The sequence below is a fragment of the Sesamum indicum genome, linkage group LG2 (assembly GCF_026168435.1).
Source record: "Sesamum indicum cultivar Baizhima isolate 11 linkage group LG2, ASM2616843v1, whole genome shotgun sequence".
Lineage (NCBI taxonomy): Eukaryota > Viridiplantae > Streptophyta > Magnoliopsida > Lamiales > Pedaliaceae > Sesamum > Sesamum indicum.
This window is the reverse complement of record NC_142658.1, coordinates 2,770,722-2,789,438: the sequence shown is the minus strand read 5'-3', so window position 1 is coordinate 2,789,438 and position 18,717 is coordinate 2,770,722. Positions and strand designations below refer to the sequence as shown.

Below are 18,717 nucleotides of genomic sequence, written 5' to 3'. Positions count from 1 at the left end.
GATTTTTCAGTAGTCTGAGGTTGCTTTTGCTTCGGTATTAGTGTGAGTTAGGACATGAAATTAACCTTTATTGGGCTTTGTATTTCTTAAGAAAAGAGATGTCAACTTTGCAGCTTTGTATTCCGAGCACCTCAACACCTCACAAATCATATATTTCTCATACTCTAATTCATATATTGCTCTTGAACTGAATATTCAAAAAAAATCAATCTATTTATATTTTAATTAATACAAGTGTTAATTGTATTTAGACCCTTTTAAAAATAAAAAATTATATTTTTTTTAAAAAAAATTCAAAATTGCGCTTACGTCTCCTTCAAACTTTCTTCATTTTACACCTGGTCCCCATCTGTTAGGATTTGGAGGGAAAATACTGACGTCAATAAAAAAAAAAAGTTACGTAAATTTTCAAATTTGGCCCTTATTTGATATTCTCGTGTATATTTTATACTTATAAGGAGATAAAGACATTAAAAAAAAACATGATTTTCTACTACGGTTAATTACTATAATTAAGAAAAGAAGATTGTGACAAATACAAATCAACCACGGCTTTGCAACGACTATTAGTTGTTGTTTCTGCAAATGTAGCCAAAACATTAGCCACGATTAATTCTATGACATGTTTTGACTATTACTTAAAATCATGACAAATATTAATTAATTATAGTAAAAAGTTAAATTTTTACTTTGATTTTGTTCAATCGTAGTTAATAGTATTGATTTAACACGGTTTTTAAGCCATGGTTATTTGTAGTGCAGCGAAAACTCAATTTTTTTTTGTAGTGATAATATATATATATATATCTATATATATGGAGTAGGGTTAACATTATTATATTATTTATCTTATAAGTGTAAAATTATTATATATGAATATTAAATGAGGGATAAAATTAAAAATTTATATAATATTTTTATTAAAATCGACATTTTTGTCTAAATCAAAATTTGTGTAGTGTGTGTAAGTATAATTCTAAAAAAAAATTTGGGAAAAAGATATAATTTTTCATTTTTGTGGGGATGTAAGTACTGTAATTATCCCTTAATACAATATGATTGAAAGATTGTGATAGTGTTATTATATTGGAAGAATAAATTTTATTTAGGGTTCTTTTGTGCAAATAAGAGGAAAAGGAAAGTGAAAGGGGGAGGGGGAGGGGAGAAAAAGAATAATAATTTTTTTTAATTTATTTGGTATGATTGGAAGAGGAGTAAAATTTAAATTTTCACTTGTTTGGTACATGAAAAATAAATAGAGAAGAAAAGATTATTTTTTGTAATTTTACTAAATAACCATTCCCTTCATTTTGTATTAGAAACTAAATAAATTAATATTATATTAATGTAATTTTAGTATATAAAAAATTTTAAAACCTTATTAATAAAAATATTTATCAAACAAAAATAAGAATATTTTTTTATTAATAAAATTTTTCATCTTTTACTTCGATGCAGTAGTTTTTCACTGATTTCGTTATGCTTTCTCTACCGATTATATACAGTTTTATCAGCAGAAAGTAGAAAAGAATTTGAGAATATATATATATATATATATATATGGTTAATTGAGTAAATAAAAATAAAATATATACTTTTTTATCCTTTTAAGCCTTATACTTTCACTTTTCCGTCCAATTTTGGATAAAAACAAAATTGGACTTCAGAGGGGTCTCATACACATCGAGTTTTACTTCTCCTAACCAATAAACACCAAACCATCTCTTATACATTATTTTTTACTCTCATTTCTCTTATACTGTTACTTTTCACCACAACCAAACATACACCTTAAGTCAAATTGAAATATTCATGAGCATCTGAAAAAGGAGAAAAAGAGGACGTAGGAAATTGTAAATTATAAATGGATTATTTTTCACATTATAAATTATTACGATTTAAAATACATTATAAATTAATTTATTTAATGTAGTCAAATAAAATTAATGTAAAAATTTAAATTTAACCGTAATAATCAATATTTGCCTTAATTTTTAACTATGATTAATATTTTGACCTCATTTGTAAAAATAATAATTAATAATAGCCACTTTATAGGCGTGGTCAACTAGTATTTCCGACAATTTATTAATTTTTTTAACTATACTACGTAATTTATCATGATAAAAAAATCATATAACATAGGACAAATACCACTAGAAGAAGTATGATTTTCACTGTCGTTAATTACTATAATTAAAAGTAAACAAATAGTGGATGATACTAATTAACCACGACTATGCAATGATAATTAGCAATCGTATTTAAAACGATACCAAAATATTTTCTACGGCTAAAAATTGTAGCAAATATTTTGACCATTGATTAATCGTGATCAAAATTTAAGTTTTTATATTGTTTTTGTACGACTGTCATAAATACTATTCATTTATTAAGCCGCAGTAATTTATAGTGTAGAGAATAATATCGTTTTACAGTGTATCTATAAAAAATATCATAACAAATTAAGACGTCTTTCTCTAATTTATATCTGTTGAACAATTAAACTCCTAAGAAAATGTTTCCTTCTTCAACTTTATTTAACATTTTTAAATTTTATATGGTATTATTTCGATCATTAAAATATTTATTCTACTTTATGCTCGAAATTAGTGGGTAGATTTAGACTAAAACAAGAATTAGGGTAAATGATTCTCAGACACTAATTAGAAAAAGTACTAGGATAAAGATGTTGTCGTAAATTTAGAACAAGAAATTTATCAGCGTACTACCTAATTGAACTTGCTGCTTCTAAGGTTCTTTCTTTCGGACTACCACAAAGTTGTAAGACCTTTTTTGTTCGTTCTCTCTCTCTCTCTCTCTCTCTCTCTCATCAATCCATAGAACGTTCCCACTTGGTTAGGACCAAACTTGGAATTCGATCCCATTTTTTTATGTTTCCAATGAATAAATAAATGGACAAATGCTTTCTTACTCAAAACATTCCACCTATTTAAACAGCGTATGTTCATTTGTTCTTCCCTCACAAGTGAAACCAACTCTCTTTCCTCCAAACGTATTCTTGAAATTACCCCTTCTCTTTGTTTTTCATTTTTCACCTTTTTCAAACATCTTCATGGACTTCACTACCTCTTGTGAGGACACAAAGTGGTGGATGTTTATCCTACCTACTCTTCTCGAAATCCCAAGATCATGTGATGCTAATTTACTGTTACTTTTTATTTTTATTCTATTCCTAGGTTATGGACTTCTCAATTGGGCTTGCTCGGCTGGTGGGCCTGCTTGGAAGAACGACCGCCATCGTATGGGTCGAGTTCCAATCCCAGGGCCCAATGGGCTCCCCTTTTTTGGTAGCTTATTCAGCTTGAGCAGCGGCTTGGCACACCGTACCCTAGCACGCATGTCTTTAAGCCATGCAGCGAGCCAGCTGATGGCTTTTAGCTTGGGTTCGACTCCAGTTGTGGTGACTAACGACACCCACATTGCGCGTGAAATCTTAACATCCCCACATTTTGCTAGCCGGCCGATCAAAGAATCGGCTAAGCAACTCATGTTCAGCCGAGCTATTGGCTTCGCCCCTGACGGGTCCCACTGGCGTATGTTGAGAAGAATCGCCTCCACTCACCTTTTTGCACCCAAGCGCGTACTAGCCCATCAAGGAGTTTGCCGACTAGAATGCGCAGCCATGTTGAGTGCTATAGGTGAGGAACAATCCCTTAAGGGGTTTGTACAACTCAGGAAGCACCTCCAAGCTGCCTCTTTGAATAGCATAATGGAAATTGTATTTGGGAAAAGGTACAACACCACAAAGCATGATAATGAAGCTAAAGAGTTGAATGAATTAGTGAGAGAAGGGTTTGAGCTCTTGGGAGCTTTCAATTGGTCCGATCATCTGCCGTGGTTGAAGTATTTTTACGACCCTTTTTGTATTCAAGCACGATGTGCAGCTCTGGTGCCTCGAGTCAAAAAACTCGTTAAGGAAATTATTAAGGAACATCGAAGTGAAGAAGATCAATATAAAGTGAAAGATAATCTTGACTTTGTCGATATTTTGCTCTCACTCGAGGGTGAGGAGAAGCTCGATGAGGACGATATGGTGGCCGTCTTGTGGGTTAGTATTCGAGACAAATTTTACCCCATTTTTTTGTTAAACATTATTATCGAATAAAGAACAATGCATGCATAAACTTAAGATAACTATATCATGTGGAAAAAATGTGCATGCGCTGCCTTGAGACGATACGAATCATTACGATAAAAATTGTTAGTAAAAATTCTGACAATATTTTTATAGTTACTATGTTGTTGTTGTATAAATATAATTCTTTTGACTATTGAATTAGTGAAAATAATAATGTCATCAAAAGCTTAGACATGATGTTCTTCATTATATATTTGCATGCTTGTAGAAGTAATTATATATCCTCCACATAGTACATAACATCGGAGACACAGATATTATCATTCAATTAAGTTTTTGACCTTTTTTTTTTTTATTGAACTATATGCCTATAATTTTGCTTTTGTTTTGTATTAATTTTTGGGTCTTGATTCTTGATTCGGACAGGAAATATGATCCTTAACTTTTCATTTAATTTTATTGTGATATAGGAAATGATATTTCGGGGCACTGACACAACAGCTCTGCTAACTGAATGGACAATGGCCGAACTAATCCTAAACCCTAATGTCCAATCAAAACTTCACTGTGAGCTCCAAAACATAGTACAAAACAACTCATGTGGTCTCATCACGGATGCCGACGTGGCTAAGTCACCCTATCTGGAGGCGGTGGTGAAGGAGACTCTTCGGCTCCACCCACCCGGGCCCCTCCTCTCATGGGCCCGCCTCTCGACAGCCGACGTCCCTCTTAGCAACGGTATGGTCATCCCAACCAACACTACCGCAATGGTGAACATGTGGGCCATAACGCACAATCCGAGAATTTGGGAAGACCCCTTCGTTTTTAGGCCGGAGAGGTTCTTGGAATCGGCTGGCGGGATCAATGTTGATGTGAGGGGGAGTGACTTGAGGCTCGCCCCGTTCGGGGCTGGGCGTAGGGTTTGCCCTGGAAAGAACCTGGGGCTGGCTAGTGTCAGCCTCTGGGTGGCGAACCTGGTGCACAGTTTTGAATGGATTGAAAATGGGGCTAGGCTCGTGGATTTGAGTGAGGAGTTGAAGCTTTCTTGTGAGATGAAGAAGCCTCTCTCATCTATGGCAATTCCAAGGGCTAAAGGGTTCTTTCTCGATTAGGGTTTCGATCGATGACCAGTCGACTTCAAATTACCAAACCTGGTGTCTAACTACCCTATTTGTTTCTATATATATAACATACGGTATAGTACATAGTAAGAGAATAAAGGTGAAATAACCATGTTGTCTTAATTCAACCAAAGTCATGTATACATAAATGTAGTTCCTATGTAATAAGTCTTGGACTAGTCGCTAGCCAGTCCTACATATGTTTATGCTAAAAGTTAGAACATATTTACGTTGCAGTCATGTAAAATACATATGATGTCAAATATATTAAAAAGAAAGATAAAGTAAGTACTCTTCTGCCCTCTTCTTGTCAATTTTTGTCATCTACATGTTTGAGGCTTATTTAGTTTTTGTTTACTTTATTTTGTGATGGTTACTTAGTTTATGTTATATGGACCAATTAATTCACATTACTACGGCACGTGATAATGCATGAGGGAGAATTGCATTTTACGTGCTCTCACTAGTTAGTCTTTTTGTGATTTTGGTCTTATTATTTTCTAATGAGTAAATTATATTTTTGGTCTCATAAGTGGATTTATTTCTAATTTTGGTCTCACACTCAGGTCAATTCGCACATTGCGTCCCATATGTGATTTTTTTTTTTTTCAATTTGAGGACATCCATCCAATTGATAACTGCAACTGCACTCTCCGTTAGTCAATACAATCAAAATAAGGGTAAATTACATTTTTGATTCCGTAAGTGGATCTGTTTTCAATTTTGGTCTCGCACTCTATCCAATTCGCATATTTACATGTGGGACCAAAACTGGAAACATGTCCACTTATGGGACAAAAAATGTTAGGTCGTACCAACGACCATAGCTGGTTTATTCGTCCATACATGTGTTATTCTTGCATCAATGATCAACTCACAAGATCAAGCATGATCCTAGCCTTAACCGGGAAATCTCTCTCTCATATCTTTATCAGGTATTTTTAATTATTTAGTTTTTGATCACTTCTATTTATCACAACCTTCCCCCCATTATTTTCTATTTTCTCAAAGAAATCAACTTAAAGCCAATCTCTGTGGACCGACCCTACTCCCACTTTCACAAGTGTAGTAGGAATTATTTTTGGTGACTTCGACACACATCACATAGTCTTTCCTAGACATCGATGTCTTTTTCAAACTCACCTTTCTCATGTCGCGTGGTCTTTCTCAGACGCACTATTTTCACCGTTTTCAAGTCGCATGGTCTTTTTTAGACACCGATGTATTTTTCAGCTCACATGGTCTTTCTCAGACGCACGATCTTCACCTTTTTCAGGTCGCATGGTCTTTCAAGATGCACGATCTTTCATAGATTGAATTGAATTCTTAGAATAGCGACCTTTCCTAGGTCGGTAATACTTTACTATGCAAATTGTCCCAAAAAGTGATTTTCATTCTACTTGAGGTATTACAAAAGTGCACATATGATCCTTAATTTTAATGCTAGCAAAAAATATTGGTTCCTGCAAAAACTAATACTCTCGGTAAAAATAATCGAAATACAAATTGACATACCTACATTCTCAAGCTACCATCTTCACCAAATAACTCCTTTAACAGGATCATTGTTGTGTCGTCCATCCTTTGCTCCTTCCTGCTCGAGTTTTCCCCTGCCTGGCGACCTACTATGCGATCTGCTTCTTGTTCTGCTAGGGGATTTTTTTATCTCTACCTCGTGCTTTCAGTATGATCTCCTTGAGTTATCTCTGTCGGATCAATCTTCCGATCTCATCCTTCAACTGATAGCAATCCTCTGTGTCATTACCTTTATCCCTTTGAAACTTACAATACTTCTTGTCATCCCTCTTCGCAGGCGTTCCTCTAGTTTTACTAGGCCATTGCACCAGGTCATCCCCTTCAACCATCATCATGGCTTCTACTCTAGAAGTAACCAACGGCGTATACCTCTCCTCATCAGGTCGCTTTGCCTATCTCGACCTCCACTCCGTCCCTTGTCCTTGATTGCATTCATCTCCTCCTCATTCATGTATTATAAAGCTAACGGCATTGATTGTTCTACATCTTCAGGAGGATCCCTTGCTACGATGCAAACGGTCCCTTCTTCAACCCATGTATCAATATGCTCTTCATCATATCAATCCTTAAATCATGTACCTCAAGGGTTTCATTGTTAAACCTCCCTATGAAGGTTTTTTTAGAGACTCGTCACTTTTCTGCTAAATCGTGGAGAGGTAGGTTGCTAACCTCTTCGCTCTCTTTTTACTAGCAAAGTAAAATGCAAACTTCTGCACCAACTATCTATATGATTCGATGGCTCCACTAGGCAAACTGGTAAACCATTCTTGTGTCTTCCCTGTCAAAGTTGTCATAAATAATTTTGCATTAATTAAATCAGTTTATTCATACAAGTTCATTACCATTTCGAAGGCAGAAATGTGCTCCTGTGGATCCTTCGCCCCATCGTATTTGGGTAGATCGGGTATTCGAAAAGTTGGACCCACGATTTCGGTTAGAATTTTATTGGCAAAAGGTGAGTTCTTATTCCGCTTCACCAGCTCGCATCGCTTTTTCAGGTTATCTATCTGTTGCTTCATTTTTTCTACCTGCTTCCCCACATTTTCCACCTCTGCCCTCGATATTGCTGGTTCCCTCCTTGTCCTAATCTTACTAGATGTTGTGTCTGATGTTTTCTCGCTTGGCTATGACTTGTTCTTCCCCTGTGGTTGTTTGCTATCGTTCTTTCCTTTTCTTCGAGCAACCTTTTCCTTACTGATTCCTTGGCAGCAGGTATAACTATTCTCCTTTCATGCTCCACTATAACATTCCTGCTCGTTATTTCAACCATTACAGTTTCTGCAAGCCCTTCACGCCCCTCAACCATTTCAATTTCTGTAGGCCCCTCACCCCTCTCAACTTCAACATAAATAAACATCTCTCTATTCTTCCTAATTTTCCTCCATGCCCTCTTCATACCATTGTTATCAATTAACATTTTAAAGCATTTATTCACAATTATATAAAATACCATAACCTTCCCTAACCCAAGACTATCACAAAACAGGTTTTGAAGTTTCAATGTTGATCTACTGGGATAATACATAATCATATTTAGAGAGACTACCCCCCACATACATAACTTCAGGGACATGTCTAGCCACACCATTATAATGCAGAGACAATGAATGGAATCAGTGTCAGGGTCTGTAATTAAAAAAAAAATACAAAAATACAAAAAAAAAATACAAGTTAGTGTAGGGGACCACATCCATTAAAAGCATAAAACAAAGCAGCAATGGTCGACAAACACAACAAAAAAACGAGAGAAACCCAGCGAAGTTCCACATACACAATAATAAACAAAAAAAACCCAGCAAGGGTCCATATACACAATAATAAACAAAACCCAGCAATGGTCCCTTTCTATGTACAGAAAACGGAGAAAAAGGCTTAAGAAAACTTACGGTATTGAGGAGGCATACCCATATGCTTCTGCTGCCTAACAAACACCATCCTTCACTTGTGTATTGTGAATCTTGCTCTTCTTCACAGAGGTTTTAGGAGGAGATCGTGTTTTTGGGCTGGCGATCGAAGAGGGATTAGGGATTAGAGCTAAAGATCAAAGGGGATTACGGATTAGGGCTGAAGATTGAAGAGGCATTAAACTGTGTTTTTCCCCCTATTCCATGTCATTAGATGACGTGGATAAGAAATCTACGTCATTGCCTCTTTTTTCTTAATCCACGTCGTTTGCCATGTACGTATGCTGTTGGCCAATAAAAATGAATTCCCCAATTAAAAATGTCACGTGATGGCCATATGCCTTTTTTCGATGACTGAACCAATTTTCCGATAAAATGTATACCATCATGCTAGTTGAACTTTGATATACTTTTCTGTTAATTGCAATGACTACATACTTTTCGTCATATAATTCATAATATCTTGAATCTATGGTTTTTACTAAATATAGTAGCAACAACAATTATCTTATTGCGTAACTACAATAATTGAAAATTAATTACTATTTAGATAAGTGTAAATTATATACTTAATATCATGATTTTATAGAGTTGAGAAAAAGATCTTATGTCAGATTAGACAGAGAATCCTTTGTTGTTAAAAACAAGCCAGGTGAATTATTTCAAGAATAAAACTTGAATATAGCAAAATAATGAGGTTATTTTTATCTTATGAATTATTAATTACATAGACTTTATAAGATATTATAAAAAAAAAGAAGTTAGAAATTTAATTTTTAAACGATATAATTAATATACAAAATATCTTATTTTGAGATTTTATAAACCCTTATAAAAAAACATGTCAAACAAATTTTAACATCTTATAAGATATTGTAAGAAAGTCTTTAAACTTAAGCCTAACACCCTCTCAATCTCATAAGCTTTCAGCAAACAACAACACAACAAACAAAATCTTTGTTTGCTCGTACACAGCGATTTCCAACACAAAGTTTACAAGAATTATTTCCTTACAAACGAATGAAAATGAAAAAGCGTACTTCTTCAGACACCTTTCCACCAGATGAAAATACATATGTTCTCAGGTCATGCCCGAATGTCGAACCAAGAAATTCTATAATGCACAAATCACTAAATCGTGATTCTTATTTTCCCTTAATTAACTTATAGAGCCATTATTACTTAAGGTTTAATTACTTTTAATCCAGTAACTATAGTTATTTCATATTTTAATCCTGTAATTTATTAGAATTGTAAAATAGTCCTTTACCTTTTTTAATTTCTTGATTTTAGGATAGTTTAAATTGGTCGGAAAATGACATCAAAATTTCAACCAATTTTATCCAAAAATCATAAAAATTAAAAGGGTACAGGATTAATTACTACCCTAACAAATTACAGAATCAAAATACCAAAAGACCACAATAATATTACGGAGTAAGAAATACAATTAAGCCCATTGCTTAATCTCAGCATCTTGGATAATCTGGAGGTGGAGGACGTATTCTGGCATCTCGGCCCTTTCCATTTCTAGTAATGAATACCATCCCCATTCCCCAGCTTATATGCCTCTCGAAATGGCAGTGCATCAACCAAACACCTATAACAACAAGGGTAGTACCGATAAAAATGTTGGAAAAAGAAATCATAGTTGTTGAAATAAATAGGGGGAAATTGAATTTTACGTCGGCAAGCTAATTTTTTTTGTTATTATTATTTGTCCCATTATTTTTTAATTCCATAATTCCAAAAAAAATATTACAAGTTTAGTCCTAGGCTTTAATTCTTTTAAATTTCTGACGGAAATATCGAATGCATGCATGGCACTAGCTCGTTAAGTCTAAAGTGGTGGTGCTGATGTTTCCATCAAATATTTTATGGGTTTAAAGTTTTGGACTAAAATCACCAGTTTATTGGAGTTATGAGATGTAATGTGGTGAATTTGAATAAAATTACAAATGAATTAACTTGTGGGACGTAAAATGCAATTTTTCGAAATAAAAGGGAAAGAATAGAATTTTACCTGGATTATCTGCCCTGAATCTAATAGCTGTCCAACCATTTCTAGGAACTGCAATAGTATTCTGAAGTGGAGGGTCGACAAGATTATAGTTCAAAGGATCCTTATCTTTATCAAAGTTTCCGAATCCCCATCCAACCACATAGAAACTATGTCCATGCAAGTGCATGGGATGATCGATTCCAGCAACCGTATTTGTACCCTGGAAAACGAGCTCCACCGTCGTATTATACTCAAGAACTCTCACCTCCGTCCCGTTCTCGGGCGTCCACAGGTCCCGGGGAATAACAGCCGCCGTGTAGTTATAAGCCACGGGTGGATCTTTAGGAAAATCATCCCCATAAACACCCCTTATTCGGTTATAGTAAGCTTGGAGAATCGCAATCCTCGGCAGCTGAAACGTTATGTTATTCACACTCGCCAAGAGCCGTTCTCCAAATGGCCCTTCGCAGCTGTTGTTCGCGCAAGGCCGTAGGTTGATGGAAAGAGTGAAGAACAGGATGGTTTTCGCTTTAAGGGGTACGTCTATCGGGTGGTTTTTGTCGGCCAGGCTTCTGAGTCTGCCTGTGAAATTGGCTGACGAGAATGTGTCGTTTATTGCAGGAAGGGGTGGAAGCAATGGGGACGACGGCCGGGTGTAGTTTCCGCTGTATTCGACTATAGCAGTTGTGGTCGTGTTGTCGTAGGTTCCCGCGGCAGCATAGACGCGGGCAGCCATGTAGTAGTGACTAGGTTTTTGGTTAGCTTCTAACAAGAAGTCGATGGTTTGTCCAGGGGATATGGCGATATAGTCACTGGTGAACGGTTTCGTGTAGGCGCCGTCTGATCCGACAACGGTGATGTTGTGGTTGGCGATTCTGACAAACATGATGTTGTTCATCACTGCATTCACCATCCGTAGTAAGTATCTCTTGCCGTAGTCCACTGTCAGCTTGAATGTGTCTGCATTGTTTACACGGATATGTCAAGAAAAGATGTCAATATATATATATATTATTGACTTGGTGTTTTGAATTTTTAATTTTCTTTTGACACATTTGGTGATTTAAATTGGAAAAAATACAGTTTTGATCCACTATAATGAGGACGCGGTTTCAATTCAAGTCAATTTGAGATTTATAATAAAAAATTGTAATTTTTATAAAAAAAATTGTGATTTTTATAAAAAACATTGTAATTTTTTTATTTTGATATTTATTTTTTTATGACTTTAAGTAGTTAGTTTTTTTTTTCTTTTTTTTTTTTTGGGTTATGGTCTCTCTACAAAAGAATTCAAGGAATTTCATGAAAATAATTACGAGAAAAGTAGTTTAATTTATACCTATTTGGAGGAATCAATTCTCACGGATTTCTTGTTGGAAAATGAAGTCTTTTTTAAAAGAAAATAATTAATTTAGTGAAATGTATTTTCTATGAGCAAATGAAAAAGGGGACACAACCAAATATTTGTTGAGGTTAAATAATAATTCCTTTAGATTATGCATTAATTACACAAAAATGTGCAAAATAAATTCAGCTTTTTTTTCAAATGCTATCACATCGGCTACTTAATTTATTTAATATGGACACTCACTACATATATAAACATTATGTAATTTAATTTTATTTGAGAAAAAAAAAAAGATTATCTACATACAGCGTGTATATTAATTTTAAACGAAAGATATAATAAAATTTGAAATAAAAATTTAATCGACTCTCAAAATCTCTTTTACTATAAGAAAATATTTTAAATAGGTATGAAAAAATAAATATGATTACTAAAATCATCATAATAATTAGTAAATAAAATTTTTATTGCTAATTTATATTATTTAATATATACATATTAAATACTTCATTGCTAAATTTGATATGACAAGTAAATTTTTATTGTTAAATTCATTATCAAGTAATTTTTTAATTAAATAAGATAGATTAACAATACTAATTAATTTGATGTTATTTTTTCCGCTGGTATTCAGCCATTTTTCAGTAGTATTTGTACTATGATTATTATATATTAATGTACTTATCGTTTTATAATAACATAATCAAAGCAACCAAAGGGAAGACTTTATTAGTTGGAAATATTTAAATACGTTTTGCCAATTCCTGCAAGAATTTCTTTGATTCAATTTTCTGAATTTATAAATAAGAGCATTAAATAAGCATTATCATGTGTGCAATAATAAGAGAAGATTTTGAGTTGTTTTCTAATTATAAATATAATATGACCCATCTCTTTCACCATCTACTATATTAATTTCAAAATCTTTCCATTGACATATTAATAATAAGTATTAAATGTATTTTTGATACTCTAATTTAGATCAGGCGTTTTTGTTATTTGACTTTTGAGGATAGTATTTTAGTTTTATATTTTTTTTTTTAATTTTTGTGATTTTAATTTTTTTATTTATCTAAGTTCATTTCTATTGGGAAGAAGGGTAAACTCCATTGAAAAAAAAATTAAAATTATTAAAGTTAAAAAAAATACGATCAAGTTAAAAACAAAAATAATGGCAGAAATTGATCAGTAGGAACAAAACCCTCAATTTCAAAATGTCAGGTGAGAGGCATATGCATTTCTCCGCGAGAAGAGTGAAGCCCAACGTAAAAAAGACCAAAATCAAGAAAACTAAAATGATGCGGGATAAAATAATAACTTAGAAATTTAAAAGACGAAAATGCTAAATGACCTAAGTTACGAGATAAAAAATGCATTTAAGCCTAATAATAACTAGCCGTCTTGACATGCTATTTCTGTATATATATAATAAATAATTTTTTATGTTTTAAATATATATATATATATATATATCTCAATTCGAGAATATTATTGATAAAAAAAATGATATATATAGTGTATGACATCATTTATCAGTGAAAGGTGTTTTTTTTTTTTATATATATTAGTATAGCATCATAGATATATATACACGTAAAATGACTGAAGATGATGAACTTCTAGATAAAAATGGACTTATTTTTCCCTCATTTGTGCCTTTATTTTCAACATCTCCACACAAAATCGTTGAAAAACATAATCAGTCATATATGTCCTTTTTCCCCCCTTATTTGTCGGTGACAGTAAAACGCTCTCTACGCCTAATTGTTTTTTTTTTTTTTTTAAAAATAATAATCTAATAGATAAATTTACAAAAATCTTTCCATTGTTAAAATTTATTATCTATATATATTTTTTGAAAACAAACAACAATTCTTGTACTAATAAAAAATACATAGATTACCCACTTATCGTTACTAACATTTGATTTTATTAATTTTTTTATAGTGATGAATAATTTCTTCAAAATATAAAAAATTAATAATCAAATAGATAAGTTTATGAAAAAAATACCAAATTAAAGTAAGAGAGCAAACCTCGTTTTGAGCATGCGTACAAATCACCGGGGTGGCCATTGATGAGAAAAGCATCAGAGATGTTTGGGTCCCCTCCACTTTGTAGAAATTCACTTAGAACTTCCCGTATGTCACTTTTCCACCACTCCCCTGCATTAACGTGATTACTCATTTAATTGATGGATACGCATATTGTATGTTTTTTTGAAAATTTAAATATAAGATTAAATGTATTAAATTTTATTAATTTTGAGATTATTTAAAAAAATTTATAAAGTAAGTGTGCAACACCCTATTCTGTAGGACTAAAAGATAATTTCACTGCGAAAACTTACAAGTATACTTTCGAGGATGAACATATGCATACCTAATATAATTGGAACTTCTGCATCAGGTACCGGAAAGGGATAGTCATTTTTCTTTCTGGGATAGACAATAAGTGCACCATGTACCGTCGCTCGTGACCAATCGCTGTGGGCATGCCACCACAAAGTCCCAATCTCGTCCGAGAGCACTATCTTTTGGTTAAACCTAGTTCCGGGCTGAATCGGGCACTGAGTTACATACTCGGGGCCGTCCGACCACGGATACCTTGGCTGTTTGACTCCATGCCTACAAAATATCAATCATTTAACAATATAAATACCAATTAATTATATATATAAGAATTATAATAAAATATAAAAGAAAACTAATTATATATAGTTAGCTTTAGTACCAATGAATAGTTATGTTTTCAGTTGCTCTGTTGATAACTTCAATGACAATTGTGTCTCCCTCAGTGGCATATATAGTTGGCCCTGGAAACTGTCCATTTACTGTCAATATGCTCTTGCTGCTGCACAGCTTGTTGTAGGGAGTATCAGCCACCTGCAATGCCAAGAAACCCTAATTAAGTCTTCAATACAAAAATCTTTGGATGCTCTTTGTGTGTATGTGTGTGTGTGTGTGTCTGTTGGTACTTGGTTGTCTTGATAACAGACAAACACAGCCATGTTGTAATTACGAGTATAAACAACCACCACAAACTCAAGAAAGTCCCCAAATAAATATCTTAAAGAAAAAGGGTTTTCTAATGACATATTATTAAATAGTTAGAGATAAAAAAAAAATAATATAAAGATGAAGGGCAAAAATTCTTCCAAACACTACAAGAAAATGACTCAATAGTTAAAAAAAATAAAATAAAAAATTGATACTAATATGAGTGTCGAGTAAAATTCTTATTATGTGGATGCTATTAGCGTTATTCCTTACGGTGAAAGAGGGAAAAAGAAACTCATAATTAGACATAATCAGCAATTATATATATGCATGAAAACCATTATAATATAATTATAACCAAGAAACTTACCACAAAGGTACGTTTATGCACCAGGGCATGGGTAGAATCAATCACCCCACCAAAGAGGAAAATTGCTAGCAAATGCAAGACTATGAATATCTCCATATGTACTACAACTAACCCTTTCTCCTATTACAAGATTATACGAACCCTCGACCAATTTTGGTCGAAATCTTACAAGCTATAACTATATGTTTCGATGTCTTGTTGAATACGTGTAAGGTTCGATATATATAGAGAGGGAAGAAGGAAGTCATTGAGGAATTGAAAGCTTAATTACTCGGTCTTGGTCATGGCGAACACGAAGTGTTCGATTTAAAAATTGTGTAACGATCACGTCTCTTCCGTGGTGTTTATACAATCTTTGATATATTACCAAACAACTATAATAAGTGTGGTAGGCTTTTCATTTTTTGCTTCAATTCTCGATTTTCAAAAGCTTGGAAATTTTGACTATAACGATTGGTGGGATCCCTTAATCGTGATTAATGAAAGAGAGTGACGTGAAAACAACGGCGCCTGTGATAGTCGACTTTAGTTATTGTCTCTAAAATTTAATTTAATTGGTGAAATTAAGGTTTTATGGCTAAAAAGTCTTAAATTGAGCTCCATCAATGTGTCAGTATTAATTATTTTATTTTAATAGTGGTTGTTAATCTAATATATCTATACTAATATATGAGTAAAACTCTTTTTTTTTTTTTTTCCTCACAAAAGATGGTTATGACACCTCCATATCAATTTTATTGTTACGCCAGTAATACCACTAAGTTGATTTTCTTTGTTGTTTTCTTTCTTACATTTTTTTTTTTTTTTTGAAAATGTGGCTTGTTGGATTATATTTTTATTTTTTTTATTATTCATAATATATTTTAATTAAAATTTGAAATATTATTTATATGAACTCAAGAATAGCATGCTATGATGGCTAGTATAACAATAGTTAGTTAGTTATAGGAGAAATATCATTTATGTTATAAGAATCCATATGTTTTAAGAATCACAAGCACTTTTAGTCTTATTAGTTTTCGGATTCTCATTAATGGTCATAACTTACGAAAGTTCTTTCTTTTGATTATTTTGTTAGATTCCATTTGTATTATGATGGAGAAAACACCCGTTAAGTACTAGGCTAAGACACAGACCCACCCTAAGAATCTGACCATAACCAATGGGACGAAATGTGTACAGGTCCTAAAGTACATGACAAAAATGCAATTCTTTTTGTTAGTAATATATATTTGATATTAATACGCTATATATATAAAAAAAAAAAAGATTGGTGACAAAAGAACAGGTGATAAATGTAATATTGTTATTAATTATATATGTTTTAGTGAAAAAAATATTTATTTTGTCACAGTAATGAATTTTATGATTTTAATAATTAGGGATAATTACATTCTCCTCTCATGAGGTTTGGTGTGGTTTGAAAAATTATATCTAGCACCCATGAGGTTTGCTTTCATATAATAAATAAGTCCCTCGTTAGTCAAAAATCACTAAATTTGCTGATATTAATAAAAAAAAAATTGAATGAAAATTGGTATTTACCTTTGATTGACTTATTGCAGGTCAAATAATTTTTTTCAAACTAAACTATCCTTATAACGGTGAAGGTATATCGCCTCACATGCATTAACGCATAAAAATCGTATGAGGATAATTTGATCATAAAAAAAATTTATTTGACCTTTAAAAAGTCAGTAATAAGTCAATCGGGGGTAAATATAGATATTTTTTCTAATTTTTTATTAATATCATCAAATTTGGTGAATTTTTACTAACATAGGGATTTATTTGTTAGACGAAAATAAATCTCAGGGGTGTTAGATGTAATTTTTTCAAACGACAGGAGGTCTACGTGTAATTAAACCAAACCTCAGAGGAGGGAAGTGTAATTATCCCTAATAATTACTATTATTTTTCAAAAAGTTTTGGTAGTAAGAATTAGTGATAAAAAAAAATGTATTAAAAGTTGTCACTAAATACTTTAGTGACTCATCTATTGTGATGACCTTGTCACAAGTTACTAAGCGGTCACTATAGATATACAATTAATTGTATTTAGTGACAACTTTATACAAAATATTATCACTAATAATTATAAAGTGACAACATAAAAATTATTGTCACTTAATATATATATATATCTAGTGATAACTTAAAAATTAGCATTTAATATTTTGTCACTAATATTATATTTCTTATAGTGATAATCAACGCATATTAATTATTAATGATTGAAATTCATGATGTAATTATAACCGATTCACTAAAAAAAATAAAATAGGAATTGAAATATATTTAATGTAAACTAATACTAGGTTAATTATATATTTAATTAAGATATATACTCAAACATTTAGTAAAATAATTGGTTGCTTGTGCTCTTAGGATTTGCGTGTATATATTTTTCTCTCCACGTGAGAATTGTTCGATATTGTTAAGCTTTGATTGGATGTGATTATTAGTTTTTTTTAATGTATTGACTTATGATATCGTTGTCAAGAATTTGGTTTGATGTAATGATAAATCTTCATTAATTACAATGTAATTATTGCTTAATTAAAGCATCAATATCTATTGCACACTGCCAACATGTAAGAGATATATATGTCATATATAATTGGTTTTTCCTTTTTCTTGAAAAGTCAAAGTTTTGAATGTTTCAAATGACGTTCGATCTCCGATTTTGTATAATAGAAAGGGATAATTACATTATCTTCTTGAAATTTGATATTATTATACATTTATTTTTTGTAATTTAAAAAATTATAGTTAATACATCTGACGTTTTATTTTTGTCTAATAAATATAATTCTTCATTAATTAATATTTACTGAATTAGTTGCTATTAATAGAAAAGTTAACTGAAAATCTTTATTTACCCCCAATTGACTTAAATAAATCTTTTTTGACCAAGCTACCCTTATATATATTTTCACATAATAATGCATGTGAGGAGACATATCTTAGCCCTAAAAAGGGTATTTTGATCAGAAAAATTTATTTTATCTGCATTATGTTAGTAATAAGTCAATCAAAGGTAAATATGAATTTTTTGTTTAATTTTTTTCTGCTAATCAGCAAATTAAGTTAATTTTGACTAACGAGTGATCTATATGTTAAACAGAAATGAACAATTTTCAAACATAGAAAGTCTGTATTATGTAATTACATCAAATTTCAGGAAAAGGGAGTGTAATTATCCTTAATAGAAATTTAATAAAAGTTTTATTTAGTAAATTAGTAATAATCACTATAAAAAATTAATTTTTTGTTGCATTATAAATGAGCACAACTTAATAAAGTGGTAAAAATCAATACTAGAAGCCATGATA

At 32.1% G+C, this 18,717-nt stretch overlaps 2 protein-coding genes across 2 annotated transcripts; one reads left to right on the top strand and one right to left on the bottom strand.

Annotated features, from left to right (window-relative positions):
- The first annotated feature begins 3,076 nt into the window (after nucleotides 1–3,076).
- On the top strand, nucleotides 3,077–5,312 carry LOC105179094 (cytochrome P450 78A7-like). Its single transcript, XM_011102692.2, has 2 exons — nucleotides 3,077–4,072; nucleotides 4,573–5,312. The coding sequence occupies exons 1-2, from the start codon at nucleotides 3,077–3,079 to the stop codon at nucleotides 5,212–5,214; spliced, it is 1,638 nt and encodes a 545-aa protein (XP_011100994.1). The 3' UTR covers nucleotides 5,215–5,312.
- A 4,298-nt stretch (nucleotides 5,313–9,610) lies between these two features.
- LOC105179101 (laccase-14) lies at nucleotides 9,611–15,669 on the bottom strand. Its single transcript, XM_011102697.3, has 6 exons — nucleotides 15,383–15,669; nucleotides 14,747–14,898; nucleotides 14,396–14,640; nucleotides 14,050–14,178; nucleotides 10,687–11,625; nucleotides 9,611–10,263 (listed from the first exon to the last, which is right to left on the bottom strand). Exons 1-6 carry the CDS (start codon nucleotides 15,476–15,478, stop codon nucleotides 10,133–10,135), a joined length of 1,692 nt encoding a protein of 563 aa, XP_011100999.1. The 5' UTR covers nucleotides 15,479–15,669; the 3' UTR covers nucleotides 9,611–10,132.
- Between the last annotated feature and the right edge of the window lie 3,048 nt (nucleotides 15,670–18,717).

What these genes read in the sequence shown, in the direction of transcription:
- LOC105179094 (XM_011102692.2), top strand. Translation starts at nt 3,077, where the DNA reads ATGGACTTCACTACCTCTTGTGAGGACACAAAGTGGTGGATGTTTATC. An exon ending in ATATGGTGGCCGTCTTGTGG is followed by an intron (nt 4,073 to 4,572) that starts GTTAGTATTCGA and finishes ATTGTGATATAG; the next exon opens with GAAATGATATTTCGGGGCAC.
- LOC105179101 (XM_011102697.3), bottom strand. Translation starts at nt 15,478, where the DNA reads ATGGAGATATTCATAGTCTTGCATTTGCTAGCAATTTTCCTCTTTGGT. An exon ending in TGCATAAACGTACCTTTGTG is followed by an intron (nt 14,899 to 15,382) that starts GTAAGTTTCTTG and finishes TTGGCATTGCAG; the next exon opens with GTGGCTGATACTCCCTACAA. An exon ending in GTACGCATGCTCAAAACGAG is followed by an intron (nt 11,626 to 14,049) that starts GTTTGCTCTCTT and finishes TAAACAATGCAG; the next exon opens with ACACATTCAAGCTGACAGTG.